Source organism: Cupressus sempervirens, chromosome 6, assembly GCF_028749045.1.
Source record: "Cupressus sempervirens isolate cs-2001-9-10 chromosome 6, ASM2874904v1, whole genome shotgun sequence".
Lineage (NCBI taxonomy): Eukaryota > Viridiplantae > Streptophyta > Pinopsida > Cupressales > Cupressaceae > Cupressus > Cupressus sempervirens.
The window spans coordinates 456,457,734-456,475,139 of record NC_143123.1 but is presented as its reverse complement, the minus strand read 5'-3'; the positions used below and the strand labels follow the sequence as shown (position 1 = coordinate 456,475,139).

Genomic DNA, 17,406 nt, shown 5'->3' with positions numbered 1-17,406 from the left:
TGTAGGAGATATGGCTCGAAAGTCCTCTAAGACCTACATTAGATGCCTTGCTACTAGGCAAACTGGATACTCAGAGGCTGAGGCTGAGGCTGAGGCTGCAGCCGAGCTTGAGGATGATGTTGAGGATGATGATGATTATGAGTCTGAGGCTTGAGTTGGAGCCTTGTTTTTATATTTTGTTTATAAATATTGATACTGAATCATAGATAGACATATGTTTCAAACTTTTATGGATCTTCATCTTAAAATCTTACATACATTTATGATTTGATGTCTTATGGATCATCTTACATACATTCTATGATTTAAAATTTTAAATCATTATGATCATTTGATTTCTATTTACTTCAGCTAGCCTACAATTTACATTTTAGATAACATAGTTATGTATGTGAAGGATTCTATGTTCCAAACTTCCATGTTTATGTATGTTAAGTTTTTACTTCTATTTGATGATGTTATAGTGTGTTTAAGTTATATTCAGTAAAAGGTGCATGAAATAAGTTTTAAATTGTTAAAATATTTAAATTTAAAGAGTTTTTTCAAATTTGCCGATTCACGATTCGATTCGGCCTGCCGATTCCGATCCGATTCTAATTCACGTTACTTTGACTATACCAAATGATGGAGCAGCCGCCCCCTAAAATGATTCCACGATCCCTCGTACATCCTCTATTAAAGGTGTACAATGTGCGGTCCCACCATTTTGTGCATTGTTCAACATTGTTTGTAGAGGTTGGGGATTCATTTTTTGATGCAGCAATCAATGTTCTCATACTGTGCATCTATACAATACTAGCAACCTAATGCATAGCACCCATATGGCACCTCTATATGGCCCCACCATCCAATATGACACTTGCATATTCTCCAACAACCTATACAACTTTTACATTCTCGCTAACAACACTCATCGCAATGATAAAATTGGTAGACCACATGCAATGCCAACGATGAAATCCATAAGTGGATATTAGGAACATGGAGAAGAAGATTACTTTACTTTATGGCTAATTTATATAGAGAAACCCAACTGAAACATCTAACCCCATGTCAAAAATGTTGGAAGGCTCCCTACTAAATTGCCTATTTTAGTAACTTTATTATACATTTGAGGGGCAGCATGAAATCCATCACCAAAATACGTCTTTTAGACTAATGAGCTGAATTAAACAATACGTTTGATCTTTTCATTTTCTTACTTGGGAATTTATATTTTGATAAGCTCCTGATCAATCATATGTCCACTCATATTGGGAAATGATACATCTTATCTAATATTGAATTACATTACTAAAACATCAAGCTCTCTTGTAATAAATGTTTTAAAAGAAATAGTATAAGAACTCAATATGTTGAAACTGTACATCTGTCCAAGAGGTTTATATAGAGCTTAAAGCATTGGGTTCTCAGATCCTGGTCTTCCATCATTTGGCTTCTAAAATTAACTTTGCAAGTGGTTATTTAATAGTTCATTCTCTTAACACTCTTCAGGAGATGAGTACTTTATTGCTCATTAGGAGCAAAATATTGGTATCAGTTCGCTCAGATGCTTGTTTGGGTTGTGTGTGTGAACCATCTGAAACATTAAGGGAAAAAGAAGTGTAGATCTCAAAAGTAGACTGAAAATATTAAACCTTGGCTGACATTTGATATATTCTTACATGAGGACAGCATTGAACTGCTATTACACTTGCTGCAGAACAATAAAGTCTGCAGCAGAGTTATAAGGGATGGAAAACTTATTTGAATCAACCAAGTTATTTATTCAGGTTCCCGGATGCCAATATTTAACTTTTTTAGAGGTAAATAACAATGCCCCAAAGCCAAGGAATCACTCTAGTCAATTCTCTCTAGTACATATTTGACCATACCCTCAAGTGAAGATCTCAAGCTACTTGGAGGAAGACACTGAAGATTTTCTATAGCCTGGTCACCTTTCTGTTTGGCAAGGGACCGAGACCTCTCAATTCCACCACCTTGGTAAACCAAATTAATAGCAACATCCAGCGAACCTTCCTCAATGAATTCAGAATCAATTATTTCTCTTAGTTTTGGCTCTTTCTCAAGCGCGAAGAGAACAGGAGCTGTCAGATTTCCTTTTGCTAAATCACTTGCAGATGGTTTGCCTAATTGTTCTGTTGACTGTGTGAAATCAAGAATATCATCCACTATTTGGAAAGCTATGCCAAGATTCATGCCATAATTATACATTTTCTCACATATACTGGAGCTAACACCGCTGAATATTGCTGCAGACTTTGTACTTGCTGCAATCAAGGAGGCAGTCTTGTAATAACTTTTGTCCAAATAATCTTGAAGAGAAATATCACAGTCGAAAAGGTTTGAAGCTTGCTTTATCTCACCACTTGCAAAGTCTTTAATCACCTGTGACAATCAGTTAAAACAATTATCCAAAGCCTAAGGGCATTAAAGACCATGTTTGCCTTCAAGATAATAAACTAGTATCTACCACCATTTGTTTAATTCAACACAAGAATAGACTTTGAATGATCTGAGTGCTGAATAGTGGGATCAGATTTCTTAGATACCTGACTTATGAGCTTGATAACTTCAATATTTTCCAAATTGGCTAGATACCATGATGATTGAGCAAACATGAAGTCTCCAGCCAAAACTGCAACTCGAGTGCCATAGAGTTGGTGTATGGTTTGTTTTCCTGCAGAACAAGGAGCATTTTATTGTGAGGGATGAAAAGATAACCAGTTTTATTTCTCTCCAAAAGCTGGCATATTCCATAAATTCTCTCCAATTTTCTGAAGATAAATTCATTTTGATTATTTTCTCTTAAACTAGACCCAACGAAGACTTCCATCTTTTGCTTCCAAATTATTACTATGCAAAAAGTTTACTCTTCGTTTTGACTTTTAGGATCCAACATTTTAAATAATTCACTAGCATCTGTGCTAGGGCGTTCAATGAGAAATGCATACCAAAATTATGTGATATAAGAAAACAAGTCATGAAGTTCTTTGCAGACCTGTCACTTTCTGAAGGAAAGATAAACGTATTAGGCTAAAAAGTTCCAGGTAAATAGCACTTGCTTCTATGAGTTTGGTCACCTGTGAGCAATATTTCCTAACATTTTCATTTATTTGTTATCTATAAACTATTGTTTCCATATAATGAAGCTTCAAGGTCACTCAAAGAACCTATTGAATGAACTGTTATGTTGACATTGTTACATGCTCTAGTTAAATATAAGATGTATGCCAAACAAATGAGATTTATTTTCAAGAAGTTCTGCACTGTCAGCAATGGCACTGTAAACCATTCTGTGCATACAATCAATAATGTCATATAGCCATGAACCATGAAAACATACCAGCATAACTTTCACCCATAAAAATGTTATATTTTTTAATATATTGATTAGTATTAGTATTAAATTAAAACTTTGATAGCATGTCCATAAACATGTGAGGGTAAATGGTTTTTATGAACTAACAATTTAAAATATTCAGACCACAATTCTTTCACCTTAGATACTTGGATTCTGCTAGGCAAGTTCAAGCTCAGATGCACAGTACACATACAATCTAAATGTACCCTGTTCCAGCCGTAGGAAACTCATCTTCTGAACATTATTTTCTGATGTTTCCAAGTCATCTGTCAAAGCATAAGAATGAGAGTTGAGAGTGTCATTTATAATTCATCTCCTATCTTGCATGTCCAGGCCATAAGCAAGATTTATTGCCATCAAAGTTGTTTTGCTCACCGATAGGTTCATGTGCAGAAATAGGATATGTTTAAGGGAAACCACAGGAGAAGGAAAGATCAGGTAGCATTCTGTAGAAGTGAAAACACTCATGTTGTAGCACCTCAAGAAGTTGGCAAGTTTCAAGAGAAAGAAGAGAGGTCTGATTAATCTTTGGTATCAAGCATGTCTGATGAGGTCCTATCAAGGCATCGTGAAGAGATGCAAAGTGCACCCAGAAGAGAGTCTCAACCACAGATAAGTGACAAACAAGAGTAAAGCGTGCGTGTCAGGAAGTTAAACTACCATTCAAGAAAAACTGTGCACCTGGCAGGGTTAAGTAAAGGCTTTGTCCTGCCCCCATTACAAAAGAAGTATTAGATAATCGTAAATCCTTAAGACCATGTTTGGTTCAAAGAATTGATCACAAATTGTGTAAAGTTTACTTACAGATTTCCTTTTCGCTGCTGAATTATGTCTATTTACTGCAGGTTCAGTCAATGCCAATGAAGTATTCAAGTGCTGTACAGTATATATATAAATTCAATGCAAAATGATGATAAATATTATTCAAGATTGGCGTCTGAGATGCCTCTGATCTGCACAGATTAATTAATTACTATGTTGCAATATCGGGCAGCATATACATTATATATGATGTGGATGGGTACATGGGTGAATGGGCATATCTCCATTTGGAGACATGTCCATTCACCAATGTCCCTGATCGGTGGAATGGTCACACCCGATGATTAGTCATAACAAGAACTAATTCCATTTAAGACTTTAACTAAGTCTATTTGCAATTGATAACAATCAGTATAAATACAATTGTTTCCAGAATTCAAATCTGAGGTATTACTTCAATAATAACATGCATCAGCAGTTCTGAATGCTGCGATCTTCATTAAAATATTCAGACGATATTCATGTACATATACATATCGATATTCTGCATATCGACATGTATATATACATGAGTACGCTCTCATGAGATCAATGCAATTTTCTGAACCAAAGCTATTTGCCTCAACACTCCCTCTTAGCTAGGGAAGACAAAGTGCATATAAATATTCTCATTATAAGAAGTAATATCCTCAAGATATATATAAGAAAATCAAGTCTCGTGATATTCTTATCAGTTATGGTGAGTATAAATATATCAAATCACATGATATGCACCATACCAATTCATGGTATATCCATTAAGTCACATAATATCCACCATGAATTTGAACATATTGATCTTCAACAGATATCAAGTGACATGATATCATTAATATCCATCAACATGCTCTTTTAACTAACATAATCTTTCCTTGAATATCAAGTCGCATGATATTCATCATGATAGTAATCTAATAATAATAAAGTCGTCACCTTATATTATCAGAATCAATATTCCATTATAAAAGATTATCTCCTTATATAATGAACATAGGGTAGGCCCATGAGTCATAGAGTCACACATATGACGAAAGAGTTTACACTTTATACATCTTTAATTCATTAAACAAATTCTACAAGGTTGAGACTCGATCTCATAAACTTACATTTCAGTCAAGCCAAGGAAATGATCAACTTTCACTTTAGGGAGAGCCTTGGTGAGAATGTCGACAGTTTGATCACCTGTATTAATATATTCTAATTGAATAACTCTTCTTTCCACCATGTCTCTCACATAGTGGTAAGGAATCTCTATATGCTTGGATCTATCATGAAATACCAGATTCACAAATAACTTAGTACAACTTTGATTATCACAATGAATCATAGTAGGTTTCAAAGGTTCACCAAACAAGTTTGAAAGCAACTTCCAAAGCCACACTGCTTCTCAAGCTCCCATCGCTGCTACAATATACTCTGCCTCGATAGAACTTTGAGCAATAGAAGTTTGCTTTCTTCATACCCAGGAGATCATGGCTGATCCTAAACTGAAGCAACATCTTAATGTGCTTTTCTGGTCTTTCACACTTCCAGCCCAATCAGAATCAGTATATCCATGTAATTTCAAGCTGGTATTCTCATATTTAAGTTCTTATCCAATAGTACCTTGAAGATACCTCAATGTGTGCTTCAAAGCTACAAGATGAATCTCGTGAGGTTCACACATGAACTAACTTAATGCATCCACTACATTGCAGATATCAAGTCGAGTATTTACAAGATACATCAAGGACCCAATTATTTGTCTATATAAGGTGGGATCAACTAGTCTGGAATCAACACTTGCTTTCTTTAGCTTGTGAAGATTGGTTTCCACAAGTGTAGACATGGGTCGACGGTCCCACATTCCAAATCTTTTCAAAATGTCAATAGTGTACTTCTTTTGATGTAGAAAAATATTACCAAACTTTTGATGTACTTCCAAACCAAGAAATTAATGGAGAATTCCTAAATTCTTCATTTGGAATTAAGAAGCCAAATCTTTCTTACATTGATCAATAAGGTGTTCTTCCCCTGTAATCAGAAGATCACCAACATAAAGAATTAGAATTAACATATCACCTTTAGTTACTTTGAAGTAGAGATTCGGATCAGCCACGTTCTTGGTGAATCCAAGACTTAAGAGGTATTTGTCAATCCTTTCATACTAGGCTCGGGGAGCCTGTTTAAGTCCATATAGAGCCTTCTTCAATTTACACACATAAGAAGCAGCATCATGAGTTACAAGTCCTTCTGGCTGTTCTAGGTATACTTCTTCCTCTAACTTTCCATTAAGAAAAGCAGTTTTTACATCCATTTGATGGATTTTCCAACCTTTGGCTACTAGAATGGCTATTACAGCTCTAACAGAAGTGTACCTGGCAATTGGTGCAAAAGTCTCTTCAAAATCAATTCTTTCCTTTTGAGAAAAACCTCTAGCCACAAAACGAGCTTTATGTTTTTCAATGCTGCCATCTGTAGCATACTTGACTTTGAAGAGCCATTTTGAAGACCCAACAGATTTTTCCTTAGGTCTCAGAACTATCTCCCAAACATCATTTTACAGTATAGACTAGTATTCTTCCACCATGGCGTCTTTCCAAGCTTTACGTTTAAGTGCTTCAGAAGTGCTAGAAGGTTCAAGATTCAAGCTCTCACATACGAAAGCATTATATGTCAATTTTCTAGGTCTCTTGCTTTTTCAGAAGTTTCCTAAAGGGGCTGCAAATCCATCTCCTTCCTATATTATTTTCCTTGCCCAAAGTGGCCTTTTAAAGTGATCAAGACTCTCTTCTTGAGTCTCTGGAAGGATTTCAGTTTCAGTTGTACTCTCTTCAAGAAACTCCCTCTAATTCTCAGGAGCCGGAGTCTCTTCTAGAGATACATTAAATGTATCCAGTTCATCGGTGGTTTTGGCTTTTCTGAAAGCAATGTCTTCCTCAAAGATAACATCTCTGCTTAGTTTTATTTGTTTCTGTCCAGGAATGTAGACTTTGTATCCTTTTACTGTTTCACTAAAACCAATGAGAATACCCTTTCTTCCAGAAGGTTCTAACTTGGTTCTTTTCTCCTTAGGTACATGCACATATATAGAACACCCAAATATCCTTAGGTGACTGATGTCAAGTTTCTTTCCAGGAAATGCTTCTTCAGGAGTCTTATTGTCCAAATGTGAGTGAAGACATCTATTTTGAATATAGATTGTTGTGTTGGATGCTTCAGCCCAGAAAGACATACTCAAGTTTTGATCAAAAATCATGGCCCGAGTAGCTTCTACAATAGTTTTGTTCTTTCTTTTAGCAACCCCATTTTGTTGAGGATTGTAAGGGACTGTGAACTCCCTCTTAATCCCAGTTAGTTTGCAGAACTCTTTAAATATTTCAGAAGTATACTCCTTCCCATTCTCTATTCTCAGAATTTTAATGTTCTTACCGGAGGAGTTCTCAGTGATAGTTTTGAATTCTTTAAATTTAGAGAGAATTTCTTTAGATTCTTTGCATTTAAGGAAGTATATCCATGTCTTCCTTGAGAAATCATCAACAAATATCAAATAGTACAAGTATCCTCCTATAGATGGTATAGACAAGGGCGCACATAGGTCAGAATGTACTAGTTCCAACACTTCTTTAGTTTTGCTCAAACTATGAGGAAATAGCTTTTTAGCATTTTTCCCTAAGGCACAACCTTTACATGATTCATTGTGAATATGTTTTAACTTGGGCATTCCAGTTACTATCTTCTCCATTGATGTTAGGGCACAGAAGTTAATATGACCTAGTTTTTGGTGCCATATTTCATTTGAATCAGAGGTCTCATGTACAAGGGCAAAGTTTGTCTTAGCACATAGCTCATATAGGAGCTCTTGTCATACTCCTATTATTAGAGCCCTTTTAATGGTTGAATTTTTAGGCCATGCTAGTACTTTCCCTTCCAGTGAAAGTAATTTTATAACCATCATCTTCAAGAATGGATATAGATATTAAATTCCTCTTAATACCTGGCACATAGAGAACACCAAAAAGTTGAATAGAATTTCTAGATTTCAATTTTATGGTGCAAGTCTCAATTCCTTTTACCGAGTGTGCAGAATCATCACCAATTGTAACTTCTTCATCTGTTTCTATTTCCATGCTTTTTAGGTTATCCCAATATCCAGTGACGTGTCTGGAAGACCCGCTGTCAACTATCCATGTATTCCTTTTAGTTGATATTTGGTTGGATAATGCAGAATAGAAAGCATATTTCTTATGTTCATTTCCTTCATTTCACTTCTCAAATTTTGCAAAAGATGCTTGAGGCTTAGATCTATAGGGACAATTTATTGCATAATGTCCATATAGATCACATCTGAAGCATTGGATTTTGGACAAATCTTTCTTCTATTTGGATTGTCCTTTTCCATAAAAATTTCTTTTCTTTTTTTTGTTTTTCTTCTTTCCTTTCTTATGAGCATTTGTATTAAGAACTTGAACATCTTCATCTAGGGTTTTGTGTTTCCCCTTAATCATTAATATCGATTCTTCTTGAAGACAATCTGATCTTAAACGATCCATTTTAGGGATTTTAGACCTAGCACTTATGCCTTCTACAAAGGATTCCCATGAGTTTGGAAGTCCTCCTAATGCTATTAAGGATAACTCCTGATTTTCAATCTCATAACCAAGTGCAAATAACTGATCTCTTAAGTTCGTGATTCTCATTAAAAACACATTTATAGTTTCTCCTTTATTCATGATTATACTATTCATCTTCCTTTTAAGAGCAAGTTTTTTGCCAGTATTATTGATTATAAATGCATTTTCAAGAGCTCAAAACATATGATAAGCTATGGTATGTTTTGCCACAATAGGTATTATGTGGTCTTGAACAGTATCAACAATTATCTTTATTGCCTTTTCACTTTTCTCAATCCATTCTGATTTTTCAGGATCATCTTTAGTTTCCTCTTTGTCCTCCTTTATAAATGATTCCAATTTGTTTTCTTTTAATAACATCATACTCGAAGTTTCCTGGATTCAAAGTTATCAGCACTTCCAAGGTGATGTTCGAATCTCATTGTGTTTGTCATTTTGGAGGGAGAGAGAATTGTTTGTCTTAAAGTAAAAATCTGATTCAATAAACTTATGTGATCTTTCCTTAGCCAAGCTCTGATACCATGTAAAGTTTACTTACAGATTTCCTTTTCGCTGCTGAATTATGTCTATTTCTTACAGGTACAGTCAATGCCAATGAAGTATACAAGTGTTGTACAATGCAAAATGATGATAAATATTATTCAAGATCGGCGTCTGAGATGCCTTCGATCTACACACATTAATCAATTACTATGTTGCAATATCAGGCGACATATAGATTATATATGATGTGGATGGGTACATGGGTGAATGGGCATGTCTCCATTTGGAGACATGTCCATTCACCGATGTGCCTGATCGGTGGAATGTTCACACCCTATGATTAGTCATAACAAGAACTAATTCCATTTAAGACTTTAACTAAGTCGATTTGCAATTGATAACAATCAATATAAATACGATTGTTCCCAGAATTCAAATCTGAGATATTACTTCAATAATAACATGCATCGACAGTTCTGAATGTTGCGATCTTCATTAAAATATTCATATGATATTCATGTACATATACATATCGATATTCTACATATTGACATGCATATATACATGAGTATGGTCTCATGAGATCAGTGCAATTTTTTGAACCAAAACTATTTGCCTCAACAAATTGGCATCAGCTAATTCCGGATTTGCCATCTTCAACATTTGGGTCAAAAATCGAAAAAGTGAATAGGAATGGGTGAAACCCCATTTACCCTCAGATTCAAAATTTCAATCTTCCACCTAAATAGGTGGACTTGGAAAAAGAATTCCAGAATTGTTAAATAGGGAATTTCTACAATTCCAATTTACCCTATTTCATCTAAAAATCCTGCTGTTGGTGCTCATTGATGGAGACGAGAGTTTTTTTTGAGAAGAAGATATGAGGGTTTTTGCTGGTTTTTGCTAACGTGAAAGCTTACAGGCATTTGTATCTTCAAAAATCATAGGTGTGAGCGTGTATTACTACCATTGTGGTTGTATTTCTGGCATTGTGGTTTTATTTGGTCCCTACTTTGGATGTGGTTTTATTTCCGGCATTGTGTATTTTAGCAGACTGATGATCAATGTTGCGGCTCCTTGCATTTTCTCTGTGACTCCCTTTGCTTTCATCGGGGGCTTCATTGTGTGCTTTGTAACCAGTTGTTTGTAGAGAGAATGTTAGTGTTTAGCATCAATGTGCTTGAGTAATGTGGTGGGCAATTGCCGCTCCCTCCTTCTCTTCCATTGTGTCTTCTTTGCCACTTCTTTGTGCCTCTTTGGGCTCTGCCCATTTTCTGGGCTAGCATATATATATTGTGTGGATATATATGTACTAGAAGACCACTTGATCCATGATGGTTTCCAAGACTTCTATGTTGGATCTTTATCCTTGTTAGGGTTCTAGGCTTCTCTCCTTCTGTAGCCCCTCTCTCTTGCGGTGTGGCTGAGCCTCGATGCTCCTTACCTTGAGGTTTATGGTGGATGATTTTTTCTCTATTTGTAGGCAAGTCTGCATTCTGGGTTCTACAAATAAGCCTTGTCTCAGTCTGAGCGCTTTCTTTAATCATGCTAAGGTTTTTTCTTTGGTCATTTCATTTGATGTTGGATTTTCATTGTCTCTGATGCCTGCATCATTTGTGGGTGATCTTGAAACAATTTCCCTTTGACCCATTTGATTTGTGTGCTGATTTTCTGTATACATGACTAACGTACATTGGCAGTTCTCTATTGTTTTGCATTCAACAAGGGGGCTTCATTATGGTATGATGATGATACCAATTGTTACATCCCAATTTTCGACCCAATTTAAAATGTTCATATAGCTGTTGAGGTTCACATGAAGTTAGTTAACAGTTAAATTTATAATCCTGCGAAATGGTAAGATGGTTAGAAATTATAATTTCATATGAAGATAACATGCTAATTGATTATTTATCATGAATTCATGGAATTGAAAAGGCGGTTAGCCATAATGATTATTTATAATTAATAACTTGTTATGGTAACATGATTAAACTGTAGAGAATTTCCTTGTAGGGAGCACGTCAAAGGGGTGGAAGCATTGTTAAAAAAGAATTGGGCACAGGGGCATCACCATCACTGGGCAAATGAGTATGAATCGTGAATCACCATGGTTGAGGACCTAGCGACTGCATAACAGGATACACACATTAGACACACGAGCTATTAAATAAACATTTAAAATATTAATCATTTTAACTTAATTAATGCGCACCTCAAATGGCTTTTGATTGACTTTTCCACCACATCATTATAATACATATTTATGTACGTACACAAATATAAATTAAAGGTGACATCATAGTATTATTTTTATACAAGCTTTTATCTATTTAATATGTACATTTAAATTGGTGTACAAGAAGATAAAATAATCTTCCAAATGAAACATGTATTTAGATATACATATTTAAAAGGTACCACCTTGGATAAACATTTAATATTATACCATCTTAATAAAATATATTTATGTACAAGTAAATAAATATGTTTATAAATTATCCTTTTGATTTATAACCTTCAAGTTGTTTTCCATATTTATTCAAGTTTTTTTAGAAACCGAAATGTACACTTGGCATATAATATCAGTGTTCAAGAAGACAAATCTTTTTAATTCTTTAAGAGTTTTGATATATCGAATGCCTCTTTATATTTGAGAGCGGTGAGAAACCCGATGAACATGAATTGATTTCTCCTTCCACACGATTTATGATTTACCTCTGCAGTTCTTGTCACGTTATTCCTTCTCATTTTACCTTTGCTGAAAGTCATGATTGATATTCACTCTAAGTTTTGCATCCGGAATTACTCCAAAGAAGGAACTGATTGTTACCGTCTAGCCAAGGCTTATTCCTTCTTCAAACAACCAAGTTATGTGGACGACTTCCCATATCCAATTGACATATATATATATATATATATATATATATATATATATATATATATATATATATATATATATATATATATATATATATATATATATATTTTATCAAATTATAACTGCATTGTGTTTACAGCAGTAAGGTATACTTCCATGAAATACAGTACTTCATCTTTGCATGGTATCTCTGAGTAGGTTCTCAATGAGTCAAATCTTTCCATGCTAAGTCAAGACCAATTGTTCAAGATAAGTCAGAATCGAATTGTACTTTTGCAAGTCTTAAGATTATTTTCTCAAGTCATAAAAAACTGTGATATACTGAAACATGTAAAATTCATACACTAGCTGAGGATCAGCAGAATGAGTTGATTTATTCTGAGATTTAAACACCTGGGACTCACCCGGTTGTATGGCCAAGGAAGAGGTGAAGAAGTGATAAGGAAATCTGAAATAACATGGAGACAAAGTCAGATATGGCATAACAATTATATATATTATTTAAAAAGGAAATCATTTAATAGCTCATGCATGTCCAATTCATTCTCTGTTGTCAAGTCGAGTGGTGTGATTAAGTACCAAAATGCTCAGTGGCTAACAAGGTGTTCCATGTCTATTCCAAGTAAGGAGGGTCTTTCTAGTTAGAGAAAGTGTGGGGATAAGTTTAAGGTCTGTGGTTGGGAGGTTAAGCCCTTAACAATGTTTCCCCTCTCCACAAGATGTCAGGACGTGCATCAGATAAAGATAAGTTGAGCATTCAAACATTTATTGGTAACAGGTATTTTTAACTTTTATGATATTTATACAACTAGAAGTTATGATGGATTAATTTATATCATTGAACTCGATTATTTCCTTTGATGAAAGCAACCTTTCTTGTCAATGTAATTGGTAACCATTTAGATCGGTTGACCTTCCAATTGAATATGGAATATATCTATAGGATTGTTATTTCAGTCTTTCATTTATAAAAATAATGATTATGAGCATATCTTCTAATCTTATGTTATTGCCACAGTTAGCAATAGGAGAAAAAGGAATGAAACAAAGGTATCTGATGGCCCAAATGATACAGTAGTATCTGATGTCCTAAATGATACAATGGTATCTGATGCCCCAAATGATCTAATGATAATTGATTCCCTAAATGATCCAATGATAATAGATGCTCCAATTGATACAATGGTATGTAATACCCTAAATGATCCAATGGTAATCTATGCCCTAATTGATATAGTGGTATTTGATGGTAATCGTCATTTGATTTTGATATAGTGGTATTGGATGGTAATCATCATTTGATCCTAAGTGGTATTTGTGGACTAACCTGGGTGGTTGCAGAAGCATCCCTAAATTGATTTCGGCTTTGAATTCCATGGTATGTACATTTTAATTTCTATAGTAAATTCATTGATGGTGTTTTCAACTGTTAGTTATGAAATTTCCATTTAACTAATTGTAACCGTTAATCTCATTCACATGAACGTCACTGATATAATTGTCTTCCTATGAAAATGAAGTAATAACTATATTTCTTTGACATGTTAGTGGTTAGTTAGGACCCGGGAAAAGTGGTTGTTACACCAATCCCTGAAATATTTAATTCATGCCATTATTATTGAATTTTCATCATTATTATTTTATTTTATTTTAAATTAGAACTGGCAATTATGCACACTAAGAAATAATAATTTCTATTCTACCAACCACTGTGGTTTGGTTTGATACACATAGTATGGGAAACTACTGTATTTACAGACCTTATAAAGAATTCCAGAGAGTTCTTGAGAAGCTCGGTGAGCATAGAATAGAGTATTATGAAGAGTTCACTCTATATATTTTAACTATGTTCCCCAGGGATGCGCCCCCCCCAAAAAAACCAGTGTTTCGGGGACGGGGACGTCCCCGCCCCGAAAACTTCATTGGGGACTTGCATCCGTCCCCAATTTTTTAACACAAAAAATTAAAAAAACTAAAAAAAAATGTCACTTTTGCCATCCCCATTTGCCGTCCCCCGCCGTCCCCAAAATTGGCAAAAAAAAAGCCGTCCCGGAAACCTGTCCCGCTGTCCCCTGCCGTCCCCGTCCCGAAAACTCGGGGGAACATAGTTAATTTTAATAGTCATTCCGGAAAGTTCTTACAAATTAAAAATTTACTATTGTTTAAAAATATCATATATGTGACAATTATTAAGATCCAAGGATTAAAACTTTTTCTCATAACCATATTGTAAACAAAAGCAATCTCGTTCAATTAGAATATCTTGAATTTTGAGTTTAAAAATCATCTACCAATTCTGATTGAATGATATTTCTTTCCCCTACCTATAGCACCTTCAGAGTTTTGTATAACTGGTGAAAGATATTGATTTTATTGTGACTCTATATGATTGATTCTAAAGTGTTTTGCTTTATACTAATTTTATTATTGGAATGGATTGCTCATGTCATTGATCGAATGAATAATCTTGCAGTTCTCTTTGTTGCATTTAGTGGCTAGTGTAGACAGTCCAATTGCTAACTCCATCTATTTTTTCCTCTTGAATTAGCCAGTTTTTGGTACTTTACAATTTGTCTTATATTTGCTTTATATTGACTTATGTTACTATTGTAAATTGAATGTCCTTACAAAACTTTCTAAAATTCTATATTTGGCATATGACATCTGCGGTTTCTATGATCCCATTATGAGGAACTGTTCTAAAATTTGAATTATAATTTTAATATGGTTCTTCCATGTCCATTCTAATAGATAGCATTTTGAATACTTATCCTGATCTTGTAATTTTGACGTAAAAATGTATTTACAAAATATTTCAAAGTAATTGGTAAATATTTGCTTGTTATTAACAAAGACCAAGAGGTCTATATATACAAAAGAATAAAACGATGTTTCCTTAGGAAACGATCGTAAAGAATAGAAACATTCTATTCTAACTAAAAGAAAGATAAAAAAGCTAATAGATAACTACAACTAACTAAATATTAGAAACATTATAATATTTACACTAGATTACAAATAGATTACCATTAACTAATAATAGAGGTTTACCTATTATCTTAATACCCTCCCTTAATGGTTAACCTATCCACAATACCAAATTGTTTTCTGAATTTGACAAACTTATCAAGACCAAGAGGCTTGGTGAGAATGTTTGCACTCTAATTTGTGACAGGAACATACTGCAAATTTATTGTCCCTTCTTCAACCAGTTGTCATATGTAGTGACAGTGAACATCCACATGCTTGGTTCGTTGATGGAAGACTGGATTTCAAGCTAACTTGATAACGCCTTTGTTATCAACAAACATTGTAGTTGGTCCTGTTCGTGACATCTGCATATCCCCAAGCATCCGACAAAGCCAAACAACTTCACATCCTTCCTTAACAGTCCCTTAGTATTCGGCTTCTGAAGAGGAGAGAGAAAGTGCCTGTTGCTTCTTACTTGTCCATGTGATGGCACCAGATCCTAAACTAAACACATCTAAAAGTTGACTTTTTATTGTCAATAGCACTTGCCCAATCTGAATTTGTGAACCCACTAAGTCTAGGATTAGAACTTCAAGAATAAAGAAGTCCATAATCTGAAGTGCCCTTCACATAACAAAGCGCACGCTTTCTAGCCATCAAATGATCAGCGTTGGGTGCTGTCATAAAGGGTGAGATGTAGCTGATTGCGAAGCTAATGTCAAGCCTAGTAGCAGAGAGGTAGATGAGGCTGCCTACTAGTTGCCTATATATAGTATCATCAACAAGAGTAGAATCAGCCTTGGTTGATAACTTGAGGCCTTTCTCCATGGGTGTAGATGTAGGCTTGCAATCCTGCATATGGAATTTGTCTAACAGAGCCCTCGCATATTTGGATTGAGAGATGAATATTCCAGAAGATTGTTGCCAAACTTCAACACCTAGGCAATAATGCATAAGCCCAAGCTCAATCATATCAAAAGATTGACATAAATTATGTTTGATTCCCTGAATCAAAGATGTCGAACTAACAGTAATGATCAAATCATCCACATAAATAACCAGAGGTAGATGACGTTGCATACTAGTTGCTTGTGTGTAGTATCATCAACGGGAGGAAAATCAAACTTCGTAATAATTTGAGGCCTTTCTCCCTAGTGTAGATGCAAGCTTGAAATCCTACATACGAAATTTGTCTAACAGAGTCTAGGCATCTTTGGATTGAGAGATGAAAATACCAGAAAATTGTTGCCAAACTTCAACACCTAGGCGATAATGCATTAGCTCAAGGTCAGTCATATCAAAAGATTGGCATAAATTCTGTTTGATTCCCTGAATCAAAGATGTCAAACTGTCAGTGATGAGCAAATCATCCACATAAATAACCACAAGGATGATGTCACCATGAGTAGTCTTGATATACAAATTTGAGTCCCTGAAGCCTTGATCACTGAGGTACTTATCAATTTTTATGCACCATGCCCAAAGGCCCTGCTTCAAGCCATAGTTTCACTAATATGAGAACCTGATGGTCTTTACCAACAACCTTGAAACAAGGAGGCTATATCATGTAGACCGCTTCATGGAGATCACCGTTCAAGAAAGCACTCTTAACGTCTATCTGATGGACATTCCAGCCAAACTGTGTTGACATGGCTAGGACTAATCTAATGGTGCTCATCTTTGTAGTAGGAGCAAAGGTCTCCTCATAATCAATGCCCTGACGCTGATGTTGAGAAAAGCCCTTCACAATTAAACAAGCTCCGATGGACATTCCAGCCAAACTGTGTTGACATGGCTAGGACTAATCTAATGGTGCTCATCTTTGTAGTAGGAGCAAAGGTCTCCTCATAATCAATGCCCTAACGTTGACGTTGAGAAAAGCCCTTCACAATTAAACAAGCTTTGCATTTATCCAAAGTACTATCAGATTTGTATTTGATTTTGTAAACCCATTTACAACCAATGAGTTTCTTCCCTAGTGGAAGATCAGAAAGGATCCAAGGTATTCAGATATCATGGCTTGTTCCCACTCTAGAATTCCTTTAGCCTCGAAAAATGTTTGAGGTTCAAACACACTATGAATGTTGGCTATGAGAGCAAATTTAACAAACTCTGTAGGTTTTCTTTTTTTTTGAGCAGTTCTCCCATCAATGAGCTCATCTGAAGATCAGCAAGTGTATTAGCCCACCACTTAGACTAGACAAGAGAATGACCAACACTAGTATCCAGAGATTCTTGGTGATCAAGTTCCTCATCAGAAGAATCTGAATCAAACTCAGGTGAAGCATCTACAA

At 35.1% G+C, this 17,406-nt stretch overlaps 1 protein-coding gene across 1 annotated transcript in view; it reads right to left on the bottom strand.

The window, feature by feature from the left end:
• Positions 1 to 1,618: 1,618 nt before the first annotated feature.
• The window catches only part of LOC149553047 (solanesyl-diphosphate synthase 2, chloroplastic-like), a 120,723-nt gene continuing 104,935 nt past the window's right edge, over positions 1,619 to 17,406 (bottom strand). Inside the window, exons 5-6 of the mRNA XM_089788545.1 lie at positions 2,553 to 2,680; positions 1,619 to 2,388 (exon numbers count right to left, since the gene is read on the bottom strand). Of these exons, the coding sequence (XP_089644671.1) occupies positions 1,840 to 2,388; positions 2,553 to 2,680 (677 nt within the window). The 3' untranslated portion in view covers positions 1,619 to 1,839. The remainder of the gene's footprint in view (positions 2,389 to 2,552; positions 2,681 to 17,406) is intronic.